The 15,169-nt window shown below is 44.3% G+C and overlaps 2 protein-coding genes across 8 annotated transcripts in view; one reads left to right on the forward strand and one right to left on the reverse strand.

Annotated features, from left to right (window-relative positions):
- The window catches only part of FLI1 (Fli-1 proto-oncogene, ETS transcription factor), a 114,578-nt gene extending 103,113 nt beyond the window's left edge, over window positions 1–11,465 (forward strand). For all 4 annotated transcript variants that reach the window (XM_054005435.1, XM_054005436.1, XM_054005438.1 and 1 more), the window contains 4 exons: window positions 4,663–4,728; window positions 6,018–6,080; window positions 7,388–7,435; window positions 8,835–11,465. In XM_054005435.1, coding sequence (XP_053861410.1) covers window positions 4,663–4,728; window positions 6,018–6,080; window positions 7,388–7,435; window positions 8,835–9,364 — 707 coding nt within the window. In that variant the 3' untranslated portion in view covers window positions 9,365–11,465. The remainder of the gene's footprint in view (window positions 1–4,662; window positions 4,729–6,017; window positions 6,081–7,387; window positions 7,436–8,834) is intronic.
- KCNJ1 (potassium inwardly rectifying channel subfamily J member 1) overlaps window positions 6,128–15,169 on the reverse strand; it is a 45,518-nt gene continuing 36,476 nt past the window's right edge. Inside the window, exons 1-4 of one of the 4 annotated variants that reach the window (XR_008441709.1) lie at window positions 11,022–11,110; window positions 8,241–8,391; window positions 7,623–7,727; window positions 6,128–6,947 (exon numbers count right to left, since the gene is read on the reverse strand). The gene's annotated coding sequence lies outside the window, so the exon portion shown is untranslated. Of the gene's footprint in view, window positions 6,948–7,622; window positions 7,728–8,240; window positions 8,392–11,021; window positions 11,111–15,169 lie in introns of those variants that run through there. The other 3 variants (XR_008441711.1, XR_008441710.1, XM_054005439.1) reach the window with 3 other exon arrangements.

Below are 15,169 nucleotides of genomic sequence, written 5' to 3' on the forward strand. Positions count from 1 at the left end.
ACTGGGCGTCAGATCCTGGGAACAATATTGTTTTTGCAGAAACCCGAGTCTCTGGATGGGTTCCCTGGCTCTGCCTTTTCCATTTTGTTTTAAACACGTTCAGCTTTAGAGTCTGGGACTAGAAGCTGGCCGGGCTGCTGTGGTTCGTTCACATTGCAAAACTTTTTGAGAAGGAAAAAAAAAACGTTGGCAGATTTGATTGTTTTGTTTTTTGAGAGAGGTGGAAACTTGCACTGCTTGAGAGAGAGCACAAGTGAGCTGTTTTCCACAGCAAAACCTGCATGACTGGCTGTTGTGCTGAAACTCTCTCACCCCTTGTGCCACACAATGGAGGAACTATTTATTAACCTTATTCAACCCCCTTCCCAATAGCATTGAAGGGGCTTATGGAGTATTAATCCTCACAACCCACCCCGAGAGGCAGAGAAGTATCTTATCCCCATTTTGTAGATGGGGAACCGAGACAAAGGGAGATTAAGTAATTTGCCCAAGATCACACAGGAGGAGAAAGGGGGGAATTGAACTGGGTTTTCTGACCACTACTGTAATCATAACACCACCCTTGCACTCCCAAAATCAGCTGCCTTGAAAAAAGGGTGCAAAGAAACCAGCACAGGGAGCTTTAAAATGATTAATGACTTTAACGTCATTCTGGGCAATCTCCGCCCAAGAGCAGATCCTGAGCAGGTGTAAATCAACCTCATTCGGTAGAAGTCAATGCAGCTACGCCAATTTACACCTGCTGAGAATCTGGCCCTCTGTGTCTTGATCCAGTATTTTTGATCGCAAGAGTGAGCACGGATTTGCAGTTAAAGTGTTGGAATGGTAAGCAGGAGATGTGGTCTACACTCTGGATCTACGTGACCATGGGCAGGTCACATTCATAGAATCATGGAATATTAGGGTTGGAAGAGACCTCCGGAGGTCATCTAATCCAACCCCCTGCTCAAAGCAGGACCAAGTCCCAACTAAATCATCCATTGCTGCTCCATACCTCAGTTTCCCCATCTGTAGAATGTGGCTAATCATCCAGGCCACCGCTATGGAGTGCCTGGGATCTTTAGATGCAAAATGTTCTACTGTTATCTTTTCTTTTTTGTTGTGTTGATTCACTGTGGATCAGCCAGTCATGTCTGTGCATTGGCAAGGTTCCGCTTTCGGCCCCTAACCCAATCTAGAAATGATGCTGTAGCTCATGGGATCTGAAGGTGGCAAGTTGCGAGCTGAACCAGAAAAGTTGAAAGAAACTTAAAACTTCTCTGGACGCATCTCATAAACACCCCCCTTCCTTCTTTAACTGGAGCTGGGCCCACCCACTGCAATGCCACTCTGCCGTCTTCCTGTCGCAGTTTTAGTGGGGCTCCCGGGCCTTAGCTTGTTGGCAAATGAGGCCAAAAGCTTAGAGTTAATATGCAGTTTTATATACCTGCCAAGGATTATCAAAGGGGAGGAATGAAAGTCACTGGCTGGCTGCCAAGGATGGGGAAGAAGAAGCCATTTGGTTACAAGGGGAATGGGCTACAATTTAAGCCTTATCTATTGTGCTCTGATTTCAACCACTACCATACTGACACTGGTGCAAGCCCCTAGTGTAGACAGCACAAGGTGCAATTTCCACCAATGGTTTCAAGCAGGGGAAAACTCCACTGGTACATATATAGCAGCTTTGCTTGTTTACCCCAATGGCTCTTAGCCGGGTAGAAAGGTTCACTTGGCAAAATGCAGCTGGGAACCAGTCCCCAGCACTGCCGCTGGCAGAACAAGAAACCCAGACTGGCCTCTGTCCTTGAGAGATGTCTTGTCGGATTCTTAATGCACAGTGGGTTGTTTTTAAGTCTGACCTATTTGCAGCAGGGATTGTGGTTTCTATTACAAACAACAGTAAAATAAAAATAAAAACGGACAAATTAAATGAGCTCCTTTCCCCCCTTTTCTCTCTCTTCCCTTTGCTCTCCTCCACGCTCCCTCTTTCTGTTTTTCTTTTCATGCCAATAACTAATTTAAAAAACTGAAGAGGCTTTTGCAGAGCCAGATGGACTGGCGAGTGCACGTGGATTTTTCCACAAGGAGATTCGCTCCGGTCTCCTTGCTCTTCTCCAGCCCCAAACGATGAGACTGGACAAGGGCATGAGCAGCGCCACCTCCTGGCTCTTATTCACTCGAGGGGTTGCGGAAGCAGTTGGGGGGCAGCAGTTCCTCTGTTGAAGTGCTTTCTGATGAGGATGATGGTTATTTTTAATGTTGCGGGTTAGCGTGGTTTTTATGGTTTCTTTGTTGTCCACAAGGAGACTTTGGAATCCTTTTTGGTTTAAAGCCCTGGCTTGATTCATGTTGAATAACCTAATGGCTCGTCCCTTCACTACCTCTAAGTCTGGTCCTTGAGTGGTTTTTCTGTCCAGCCACTCCAGGACAAGAGTGAGAAGATGGGCTGGGGAAAACGTGGATTGTGAACTGTTCAGCAATAACAATAAAAAAAACTAGAGATTAAAATGCAGGATTCCGATGACACATCTTTGCCCCAAGCCAATCCTCACCCACCAGTGTTGCTTGTTGTGAAATCAGAGCCCATTGTTTTTCCCCCTTTCTCTAACACAGTGCTTTGCCGCACCCTTCCAGGGCCCCTTCAATGTCCTTGGAAGGTTTCCTGCAGCTTCCGAATCAGTCATGGGCCAGATCCTCACTTGATGTCAATCGGCATGGAGCTTCGCTGATTGACACCTTCTGTGGATCTGGACCCATAACTCAAGGCTGCCCATGATCCACAGTGGTCAGAGACAGAAAAAACTTGCTGTGGTCACCATTCAGTGTTAGCAAGGTTCTTTCTTCTAAGTGTGAGGAAATAACTGTGGCATCTCAGATACTCCATGCAATCATAAGTGCTGGGAAATGTTGACATTTTAATGGCAGCTACTCTACCAAGTCATCTTGTACATCTCCCTGCAGAAACCTAGATTTTCCAGGGCTTTACCCAGGTCAGCTGTTAAAGTGCATGGGCTTCCACCCTTCCCCTTAGGAGCCCAGTACAGCTCCCCATCAGGATGTTTTTCATGATCTCCATTGTGAACTTTCCTTTCCGTCCAACCTCTCCTAAACCATGAACAGTTCCTCTGTTTCCTGGATATTTACCAGTTCTTAAGGCAGGCTCCTTGGGATCCATGTACAGTAACCAGATGTCCGATTTCATAGGGACAGTCCCTATATTTGGGGCTTTTTCTTATATAGGTGCCAATTACCCCCCACCCTCAGTCCTGATTTTTCATGCTTGCTTTCTGGTCACCCTAGATTAGGGTTACCATATCTAATAAATAAAAAAAGAGGACCCTCCACGGGCCCTGGCCCCGCCCATTTCCCCGCCCCAACTCCACCCCTTCCGCACCCTAACTCTGCCCCCTCCTCCCTCCCACTCCCAGCCACGGGGAAAGGGCTGCCCGAGCGCTACTGGCTTCATGGTTTGCTGGGCAGCCCCCAGACCCTGCACCCCCGGCCGGCGCTTCCCCAGCACAGCTGGAGCCCGGGAGGGGAAGCGCCCAGCCAGGGGCGCAGGGTCTGGAGGCTGCCCGGCAAACCGTGAAGCCGGTAGCGCTTGGGCTTCAGGCAGCCCCCTTGCCTCCGGACCCTGCGCCCCCAGCCAGGCACTTCCCCTCCCGGGCTCTGGCGGCGCAGGGCCCGGAGGCATGGGGGCTGCCCGAAGCCGGTAGCGCTCGGGCAGCCCGGCTCTTAAACAGAGCCAAAGAGTCAGGAGAGGAGCAAAACCGCCATTTTCCCGGACATGTTCGGCTTTTTGGCAATTCCCCCCGGACAGGGGTTTGAGTGCCGAAAAGCCGGACATGTCCGGGAAAAAGAGGACGTATGGTAACCCTAGCCCCCTAGAGCCATACCACACAATCACAGGGCAGGCAGAAGAAGCAGCGAGGCAGAAGTACAGGCGGCTGTGCAAGGCACACCTGATTGCCCTCGCGATGGGCCAGGAGGATGAGCAAGGGCTCTGGAGTGGAAAGAAAGCACAGATATTTGGGAGTATTGGGGGCAGCTGAGAGGCAGATTCTGACTAGACAGAAATTCAAATTTTGTTGGGTTCAGTTTACATTTAGCCTCAGTCCACCCCATCTATTCCCATGGGACCAGATGGTGCCTGACACTAGCACGGGTGTACAAAACGGGATGGAGGGCACTAAGCGCTTTTGTTTTCCTCTCTGCCCTCCATTGCCAACTTGTGCCCCCCGCAGGAGTCAAGCACAGGCCCGGTCCATACTACCACCACCTGTGCAGGGAGGAGATGGAGGCCCAGGCCTCACCCCTGCTCCCACCCTCTGCCAGCCACCCCTTGCACAATGTCTTTCGAAGCTCCACCTGTCCCATGCCATGTCTTATTATTTAACATTCATATTGTGGCAGTGCCTACAGGTCAGAGAGGTCAGAGTCCCATTGTGCCAGGCACTGTGCAGACAGATCAAAAATGACAGGCCCTGCCCCAAGGCCCTTGCACTATAATGGACAATACATAACAGGTGGCTGAAACACATATGTAGGCCAGGGCATGGAGACAAAGAAACTAAAGCGTGTGTGAAATTTCCTAAGCAATAATCACAACTAGCCACCTGTCTAGCCTTCCTGGCGCAGTCTGAACTCAACTCCTCCTTCCCTCTTGTCGTTTGTCATTAGATCCTTCCTATGATGCGGTCAGGAGAGCCGGATGGGGCAATAACATGAACTCCAGCCTCACCAAAAGTAAGTAGCCATCATGGGGTGGCAAATTCTGATGCAGAGGATCGAAACATGGTCATGAGTTGGGCAAGGTTTGGTTTGCTTGTTGTACAGGCATCAGAATGAGTGAGGATCCAGGCCCTATTAACTTCCAGTCTCTTGTGAGACTTAATTCATTGGAGCCATCCTTACGTTGGGCCAGATTCGGATACAAATAATCATGATGAATAACGCCGTACTCCAATACCTTACTACCGCTCAAAGGAGAAAGGTGCCACTCACCATGAGAAAGAATAGCAAATACTGGCCCTTAATATTTGTAAAGCACATTGAAGTCATCATATGGATGATCCTATAGACATGCACATTATTCTAGTTGTTAATTATTTTCATAATTCATATAATTTTGCAATACTACAGGGTGGGGCCGGATTTCCTGCTGCCCCCAAATGGTAAGTTTATGCCCTGAAGGAGGTGGATTGCTAGCCCATGCGATTTTTATCTTAGCTAGTATAACTGGCTGTCACTGGGGCATATTCTGCTCTTCTTTCACTGGTGTCACATGTCCTGGGGCCACAAGTTGTCCCTGAGCAAGATCCCTCAGCTGGGGTAAGGCTGGCAGAATTTGGCCCTAAATCAGTACTTTCTGTTTAGGAGCTTTATGGAAAATGCTCACTCAGAATGGTAAGACCATCCTTTGTTTTATAGCCTTATCTCTGTTATCAGTGAGGATCTGAATGTGTGGAACAGATGCTAGGGCTAAGGTTGAACTGATTTGTAGTGCTGGTCGGGAATTATTTGACCAAACTTTTTTTTTCTTCTTCAGAAAATGTTGATTTTCCAAAACCAAAATTGTTCATGGGAAAGGCTCATTTGGCGAATTTCCCGTTTCAAAAAAAATTCCAGAAAAAAGTTGAGAAATCGTTGACATCCCATTTTGCCCTTTTCGAAACAAAAAATTCCATTTTTCAATTTGAAGCAACCGTTGGTTTCAAAATCTAGGTTAACTGAGAGTAAAAAAGAATTTCAAAAGGTCAAAATGATCAAAATGAAGCATTTAATTCGACCTGATTCAAAATTATTTAAAATGTTTCCATTGATGAAAATTGTGATTTTGACTTTTCATCCCTGTTCATCAGGGTAATAAATATGTATGAAAATTCAACAATTCCCATATGACCACAAAACTGTTTCCTGCCGATCTCCACTGGCTTGGTCATGTTCATGTATACACTGTATCCATCTTGTTCCCTATTTGTTCCCTCTCCTCTGCTTGCAGTACATCTAAGATCTCACTTTTCCTGTTATTACAGGTCCCCCGGTTGCAGGGACTCAAACTGTGAATAAGAATACAGAACAGCAACGGCCCCAACCAGGTAAATGTGTCCAGTGTGTGCTCGGCTGTATCCCATAAACTTCATTTCCCAACCTGGTATTGTACTGTTTCAAGCAAGGACAGTCTTAGGCACAAGTTAAGAGGGCTCAAACACTTATAATACTCAGTCAACTCTGTTCATCCACCAACAAGGCTTATCCAAAACCCTTTTCTTTTGGCTGCTTATTGATGCCCCTCCCCCCATTTAAAAGAGATGTCCCTGTATCAGCTTTGTCATGTGCAGTGTCCAAAATCCTTAGTGTCAGCTGCTTTGGTATCTCCTTTGACATCCCACAGCAGGCAGTGTAAAGGATTCTGAAACAGCTAGTCAACGGAGCTGCTTCTGCCACTGTGGTGAAGGGTCTACGGGCTGGATTCTAACCTCCCTTACACCAATATAAATTGGGAGCATCTCCAACAAAGTCGACAGAGGTACACCACTATCAAAGCACCGTAAATAAGAGAATCAAGTCCAATCAGGCTTCAAGCAGTGATACGTCTTGCTTGGGTTTCCCAACGGGTTGGGTTTCCCAACTAAATGACGCCCTCTCAGTGTTCTGCACAGCTTCTTTGTAGCTTTCTTTGTTAGGGTGTAAAGTCAGCCATGAGCCAATACCAAAGTCCAAGGGACAATGAAGGGAAGTAAAGAGATTACAGCAGTGGGGCCCCAGGAAAAGGGGGGAGATTCATTCCTAATAAACACATGATGGAATTTCTAAAAAGCATTCAGCAGGAGCCTCATTCTGCTTCCGTTAGCATCTGCGGTAAAACACCCATTGACTTTAGTCAGAGCTGAGTTGGACCAATCTTCCATTGACTTCATTGGGAGCAGAGCTGAGCCAATATGGAGTGTTTTTGAAAATCCCACCTGCACACAAGAAGAGGAAATAATCAGCTCAACTAGAAAATGAAGCACATTTAAGCAAGTGGCCCAACTGCTCACATTAAAACAAATTTATTTGCTCTGATCCAGTCGTGTTGTGCCAGCCTGATGCTATGTTTTCATGCAGCCAACTGCTGTAGCTGGTGCTGTGGCATGTGTCCAGTGGGGATTTTGATCTTAAAAAGTGGGATACTCTATGAAAACAGTGCAGCAGCCACTAGGTTATTAAATCCTCCCTAAGTAATGTGCATCTGTTCATTAAACAACATAAGAGGCCAATGGGACTGATTTGTGGGAGGGGAGTGGCAATGTAAAAAAGGAAGGAAAATGGATATCTGGATTATTCTGGTTAAGAAAAATAGAGAAATGCTTTGTTTCTTTTTGTGCAGCAGAGTAAAGAAAAGATTTCTTGTCTCTTTGTTTAGATCCCTATCAAATTCTGGGACCCACCAGCAGCCGCTTAGCCAACCCAGGTGAGTTCAGTTTGGGACACCAGACCACTATCTTAAAAGCAAATTCCAACTCCTGTTTAAAGGGCCAACTCTCTCATGAGCCACTATTCCAGACTCGGCTGGAATCATAGCTTTTGTCCCTCTGCTGCTTGTGTAGAGTATATGGGCCATTGGATTGAATAGGAGTGGATCCCACATCTGTCCTTACCACTGTCCTCTGTGCTGGTCATGGCAGCTGGTGTGGAGAATTTCTTCATGATCCCCTACATGGCTGTACTATTGGTAGCTTCCATGTGCAGTCCCCACCATGGGCCTTAAATACAGTAGTAAGAAGGATCTTGAGTGACTGTCTTCCCCAGGAGTGACATTTCACTATTATAAGGCCAGGGTGGACAAATGATATAGTAAAAGGACTATGCAAGAGTAAAACTGGGTGGATAGGGCCAAATAGTCTTTGTTTGAATACAAACAATTAAGTAACTTCTTCGGTATTGGACACCGCATGAAGTTGCTCAACACAAGCATTCTACCCTTCTCCCTCAAAGCAGCTAACCAGATTTGAACCCAGGAACTTTAATACTACGCCACAGAGTAGAAGTCCTAAATTGCTTAAGCTCTTAGCTAGCTTCTGTGGACACCATTTGCAGGCTTGCTATGTTTACACAATGACTCCCTAATCAAGTCATCTACAGACCTCTGGTAATAGGAGCAAGATCATGAGCATCTCTTGCTTGAGCTAACAGACAAGGTCGATTAGCATCAAGGCTGTTGCAATCTCGTAAACCTCTTTACATGGCCCAGCCACAAGAGGGGGACAAAGACCCACCTTGGCATTAATGTGGGTTACATTTGCACAAGCACGTGTTCTGTTCGCAGAGGGAGAAGGTGTTGAATGCTCATGCGAAAACGGATTCTCATGAGCCTCCTTACAGGAAGTGTTAGTACGGCCATCTTGAAATAGTCAGGAGTCATCCAGTCTGAGAGAAGAAATAATACTGTGATTTAGGTGATCAGCCACAAGGCTGCACATGGCAAATTATGAACTGCAGGTATTTGCAGCAATAGTTATGAAAATAGTGAGCAAAGCAAGGTCGAAATACGCTAATGTCAGCTATTCAGTGAATAATTCTGAATAATGACCATGTTCATAAAAAGCCCATTTATGAATGCTTTGTAGATTTGTCGATTTTAATGCCAGAGGGGACCATTCTGATCAGCTAGTCTGACCTCAAACAGAAGAAGAGGCTGAGTGACTTGTTTTCTGGGAATAGGTGGGCTGGCCCTCCACAAGAGTTTGTAAGGCTTGAAGGAAACTTTCCCATCAAAGATTGAGATAGTCCCTCTGTTTCCTGTCTTTGTCTTTTCGTTTAAGCAGGAAATGGAATGTCATTTCCTTTTCTCTTTGGCTCGCTTCATGCAGGGAGTGGGCAGATCCAGCTGTGGCAGTTCCTCCTTGAGTTGCTGTCGGACAGTTCCAATGCCAACTGCATCACGTGGGAGGGGACCAATGGGGAGTTCAAGATGACAGACCCTGACGAGGTGGCCAGGCGCTGGGGAGAGCGCAAGAGCAAGCCCAACATGAATTACGACAAGCTGAGCCGAGCCCTTCGATACTACTACGATAAGAACATTATGACCAAAGTGCACGGCAAAAGGTATGCCTACAAATTTGACTTTCACGGCATTGCCCAGGCTCTCCAGCCTCATCCAACTGAGTCTTCAATGTACAAGTATCCATCAGATCTTTCCTATATGCCTTCTTACCATGCCCACCAACAGAAGGTGAACTTTGTGCCCCCCCATGCTTCCTCCATGCCTGTCACATCATCCAGTTTCTTCGGAGCAGCAGCATCCTATTGGACCTCCCCTACGGGCAGCATCTACCCAAACCCCAATGTCCCGCGTCATCCCAACACTCATGTACCATCGCACTTGGGCAGCTACTACTAGATGTTTTTACCTTCAGTGGTCTTTATCAATCTGGTTGGATGCTCTCTTTACTTCTGGGATTTTTTGGACCTTTTTTGGATATTTTGTGGGCCATTGTTGCGGGGGGAATTAAAAACTGGATATTAGTTATTCTTGGATCAAACCTTCTCTCTTTTTTTTTTTTTTTTTTTTTGTAATTTTGCCTCTTCTATCTTGAAATGAGAGATGGATACCTCTGCAGGCCAGTACTCTGTGTTTTTATTTTGGTTCTAAGTCTTATGTCCTCTGTAGGAATTGTCCATGAAGATTGCTCACCACAACCTGGAATGATTATCAGCATTTGAATTTTTACGAGACAAAAGAAAAAAAATTAGCAGTCCGAAGGCTCTTAACAAGACATATATCCAGCCGTGGGTCTTAGAAGAATGCTATGTTTGTTTAACAGAGACTTAGGACTGCATGTGTGTTTTTGGCAGGAGGGTTTCTGATTTCGGGGAGGGGATGGAAGAGTCAGATATTATGTTGTGAGGATCTGGGGCAGCAGAGGATGGCAACTGGAATCTTAGCTTTAATTAAGGCCAATGAGATTTTTCACCCAACTGGAAATTTTATATATATAAAGAAGTAAAGGGCATTGAAGGAACCTTTCTAGAGTGTGCAACTTGTGTTGGACTGTATATTAACTCCAGAAACATCTGAGACCAGAACAAAAGAAAGTAACCTAACATCAAGCACAGACATTCCTTGAGAGCAAAAATGAAATAAACGACAGCAGATCCTAGAGAGCTCTGCCAAAGCTTTCGGGATCGCTAAGCGCTACCGATTCGCGAACGCTGTGCGTTTGTCAGACTGTCATTCTAAGGGTCAGCTAATCAGAAGGCTACTTACTGTATAAGTTATGCAGAGTTATTTTTTCCCTATATCTCACAATATTAAAAGAAAGATGAAATAAAACGAGTTGACCTCAGTCACAAATGCAGGTTATTTTTACTACCAGATCAGTTGTTTGTGGGTTTTTATGTTGTTGTTTGTCTTGTTTGGTTTTTTTTAAATGTAATTTGTACATCTTTTCAATCTGTACATTTGGGCTGTAGCTTTGTACTTTTTGCGAAAAAAATTAAAATGAAAAAAAGATACACATAAAGTATCTGGTGGGAATAGAGCCCTGATTCCACAACCGGATCCAGGCAGATTTCTTTCCTATACTAGTGTGCAACACATCTGAGCTCATTGGGAGTGTCTAAAGCACATTTTTTGTGCTCCTGTTTTAGCTTGAGTTCGTTGACGCTAATTAACTCAAGTCAGCCAACATGTTTGTATTCAAGCTAGTTGAAAAAAAGGATCAACATTTTCCAAATTTTTCACGACAATTTTCCATCAAAACTGAGTTTTTCAAACATTTTGATAATTCTATAAAGCTGGATGAAAATCAGCAAACATTCCTCCCCCCCCCACAAAAAAATTTGAAAAGGTTTTGCAGAACATTTTTATCAAACATTTGAAAAATTTCAACTACCTCTAATTTGTGAAGCTAGTCTTGATGATCCAGGAATGTTTATTTCAGGACAGAAATATGAAGGTCTTGGAACAAATGTTTATAGAGGTCTTAGATTGGTACTTACAAGCTTATTAGCTAATTTGGAATTAATTGACAATCATTTAACAGGAGCAAAAATACCTTGTGTAGACATAACCTCTGAATGTCTGTGTCAGTGCAAGGTTTAGTCCACGTGTATTTGCTTGCAGAATTGGGACCTTAAAACAGAACATTATAGTTTGGTCATAACTTTAAACAGAAGCACTGATGCCATTATTTAACAAAAGAGGAAAACAAGATCAAGCTAATCAGTTTAGGTCTTAGTGCTTTTGGAATGTTTATAGGTAACATTACTGCAATAATCGCAAAAAAAAAAAAAAAATATTAAAAAAATTTCCCCATGGAAATGGGCTTTTGCTACTATATATATGCAATGTATTTTTGGATATTAAAATATATATAATTTTGCAAGTAATCTTTGTGGGTTTTTTTAAAAAAATGTATTAAATGTTACGCTGACAACTGTTGTATGAGGATTATGATGTAAAAAAATGTGAGAAAATAAATGGCTGTTTTCTTCTCTAAGACATCATATTGTTACACTTTTTTCCCCAACCTCACAGCAAAACCATGAACTTCCAGGCTAAACGATATTTATTTTAGATGCAGAGAAAGAAACTAAGAGCAAAGTAAATAATACTTTGCCTTTGTATTCCACTATTCATCAATAGATTTCAAAGCGCTTGACAAAGGAGGCAAGTATCATTCATTATCCCCATTTTACAAATAGGGAAACTGAGGTACAGGGAAGTGCAGTGACTTGCCCAATGTTACCCAGCAGGCAAGCAGAAGAACCCAGGTGTCCTGAGTTCTAGACCAGTGCTTCCATCACTAGAACACACTTCTCTAATGGCTACCCTATTGGTTTAGACTATGCCTACTCCTTGTGTTACAGTCATTATTGAGGGTATAGACTTACCTCTGATTGTCCAACCTTTGGGGTTTTTTAACAAATTATTAATGGAGACTCTCCATGTATTTTCCCCCCTCCACACACAAATCATCACAAACAAGTTTCCAGTCCAATAATCTTCATGTGCTTGATTAATGAAGATTCACTCTGAACAGTGACTCTAAAAATGGCATCTTCTTACCCAACAGATCTGTTCCCTGGGTGTATTCTACTGGACCTTCTGATTTTAGTTTCAAACATAAGTGTTTCCTTGTTTAACTGTTTGTTAAACACAGCTATGATAGAGCGAGCTGTGTTCTATTCCAACTGTGCCCCACCAATAGAACTGCTGAGTAGTTTCCAGAGGCAGGCATGTGCTTTCACAGGTGTCAGTGATGGCAAAATGTGAAGACCATGAGTTTGCACACATGTCGTTTGGAGCAGAATCGCAGAGCAGTAAGGGTATACGGGTGTCACCGAGAGCAAAATTTGCCCTGCAGAATCCTTGGCCAAAATGTTCAAAAGTGAGTCGTGACTTGGGGAACACCAGTTTTTATCTTAAACCTTCTGAAATGGAGGTGTCTCAAGTTGGCCACTGCAAAATGGAACCACTTCAGATCATTGGTCAGTTCCAAACTCTTGGAATTGATAACTAGAGATGCCATACAAGCCACTAGTGGCTCACCTTGACTCCCAGGCTGAATTTGCAGGATTGAAGTTCTGAGGGAAAACCCATTTTTTTAACGTGGAAACAGAGCATGTTTGCACTGGGAGTGATTGAGAGAATATAAACATGGAGCCTAATGGTACTAATTCTACAGTTGCTTTTCTGAGGAGAACAGAGCAGATGGGAGCTGAGGTACAGCAGGATTATGTCAGAAAGTTTTATAAAAAGAATGGTTTACAACTCGTGAATATGAGTTTTTTGTGTGGACAGGGCAGCAGGGAAATGATTTGCTCTGTATTAATGTTCAGAATTCAAAGCTAATTGGTGAAATCACATCTACACCGAGTCCCATGGGAGTTTTGCCATTGACTGCAACAGAGCCAGGATTTTTATCCACTGGGTCTATTTGGCTACCGAAAGTAGCTAGGCTCAAGTAGTGTTAAGAGTCTGACTTCAGTGGACATATAAAGCCCTGTGGCTCTCTGCTGACAGCTGTTGGTGAGCAAGGGACCAAGTGGGCCAGGCCTCATTTGCATTTCAGTTACATGACTGTTTGGGACATTCTGGCATGTAGAGTTTGGAGGCAATAAAATACTATTGTCCCAGTTGGGAAATGAAGGAGAAAAGGTCTGTACCATATAGGCTGGGGGTGAAGGGTCACCTAGTAATGAGGCACAGTTGGGTAAGGAAGCTTAGGCAGCAATGGGGAGAGATGGATGACATTCTAATTTTTGTGAGGAGTTTATTTCTGCCGGGAAGGACTTTGCAAAGGGTCCCATATCCTGCTGATGACTCATTAAACGGCTGCATTAGGACAGTTTCAAGGCAGTGAACTGAAGCAATTTTGTGGCAGGCGGAGGTGGGTAGGGCAGAACACCCAGAGAGCTGCCGTTTACCTCAGGGACTCTGATGGGGGCCTCCCTACTCAGCAATCAGAGCCCAAATCATTTCAGCTGGGTCAGAAGGTCTGGAGCAGCCCAGAGCACCAAACTGCCAGGGTCCTTGGACTCCAGCAACCCCCCGGACAACAGACGGTGAGTGGGGAGGTGGGGCAGAGGGAAGTGGCCGGAGCGTGGTCGGTCGCCACTCACAATGGCAAGAGGAGGGCTAGGTTGGGATTATCGTTAAGACACCCTAGGGGAGAGGGAGTTTTACCTCATAGAAAATGTTAATTAATTAATTGCTGGCTTTCCCAAGTGCATTCTGTCATCCCTTCTAATAAGTTCTCTTTGTTGTAAACCCCAGGAGTCAGTGCTTATGAGTGGGGAAGTATTGCCTATCAAGGGTGCCCAGGGTGGTTTATATAGTTACCCAGGTTTCTGGGCAGGGGATCGAGCTGGTATTATTTACATTTTCCAAAGGAACCCCTAGAAAATTGAACCTGGGCTCTTTTGCTGCTGACAGCACCTGGCAGAAGGGTTCCATACAAGACCTGGAAACTGACTTTTTACCTCCCCCTTTTTGCCTAGGTATTAAGACATATAAGACAGTGGTTCTCAACCAGGCGTACCCCTGGGAGTATGCAGGGGTCTTCCAGGGGGTACATCAGCTCATCTAGATATTTGCCTAGTTTTACAACAGGCAACATAAAAAGCACTAGCAAAGTCAGCACAAACTAAAATTTTGCATAGACAATGACTTGTTTATACTTCTCTATATACTCTACACTGAAATGTAAGTACAATATTTATATTCCAATTGATTTATTTTATAATTATGTGGTAAAATTGAGAAAGGAAGCAATTTGTCAGTAACAGTGCGCTGTGACACTTTTATATTTTTATGTCTGATTTTGTAAGCAAGTAGATTTTAAGTGAGGTGGAACTTGGGGGTACGCAAGATAAATCAGACTCCTGAAAGGGGTACAGTAGTCTGGAAAGATGGAGAACTACTGATATAAGATATGCAGGATCAGACATTGTTACATGGGACTGGGGTCATTACAAGAGCTGCCTTACTTTTCATTTGAGATGTGCCTGAGTATTTTGGAACCAAATCTTGAGGTGAAAGACATTAAATTTCAGGTGTCTAGGAGTACACCAGTCTCTGATCCTCATGCTTCAAAACATAAACAGATTAACAGATGTGGAAAGGAAGAAACCTGCTTTGGTAGCATGTTCTCTGTGTAGGTCTGTGAACGGCACACATTCCTCTGCAGTCTACAACATTGACCACCAGTGGAGATTGGATACTAGACCTAGTGTCAAATCTTTATGGGCTTAAGAGATCCATTTCAGCCGTGACATTGAATTTCCTGACAGCTGTGACAGACTTTTAATCTTATTTAAATGCAGAGGAATTTTCCTGTCTTAACACCTTTTTGTTTTTACATTAGTAAGTAATAGAAGGGAAAGGAAATAATAAATGTCTATCATACCCTTGACCAGCAAAGGGCTCTGAGACCCCTTCAGGCTTGCGGCCTCTCAATGGAACATTGACTGCATGGGAAATATGCAGTTCTGGAGTTCCTTTTTTGCAAACTTTTACCCTGAAGCTGGACCATTATCTGATGAACCTTCCCATCAATTTTTATATTCAAGTGGGGCTGTTGCTGTGACCATACCAAGGTTTGCACCAAAACCACGGATGCAGCCTTCTGCTGTTGACCAGAAGACGAGAGTTGGTCAATCCAAGAAGATCAACTAAAGGAGCTGGTTTTGTGGCATTATT

This window comes from Malaclemys terrapin, chromosome 15 (assembly GCF_027887155.1).
Source record: "Malaclemys terrapin pileata isolate rMalTer1 chromosome 15, rMalTer1.hap1, whole genome shotgun sequence".
NCBI classification, from domain to species: domain Eukaryota; kingdom Metazoa; phylum Chordata; order Testudines; family Emydidae; genus Malaclemys; species Malaclemys terrapin.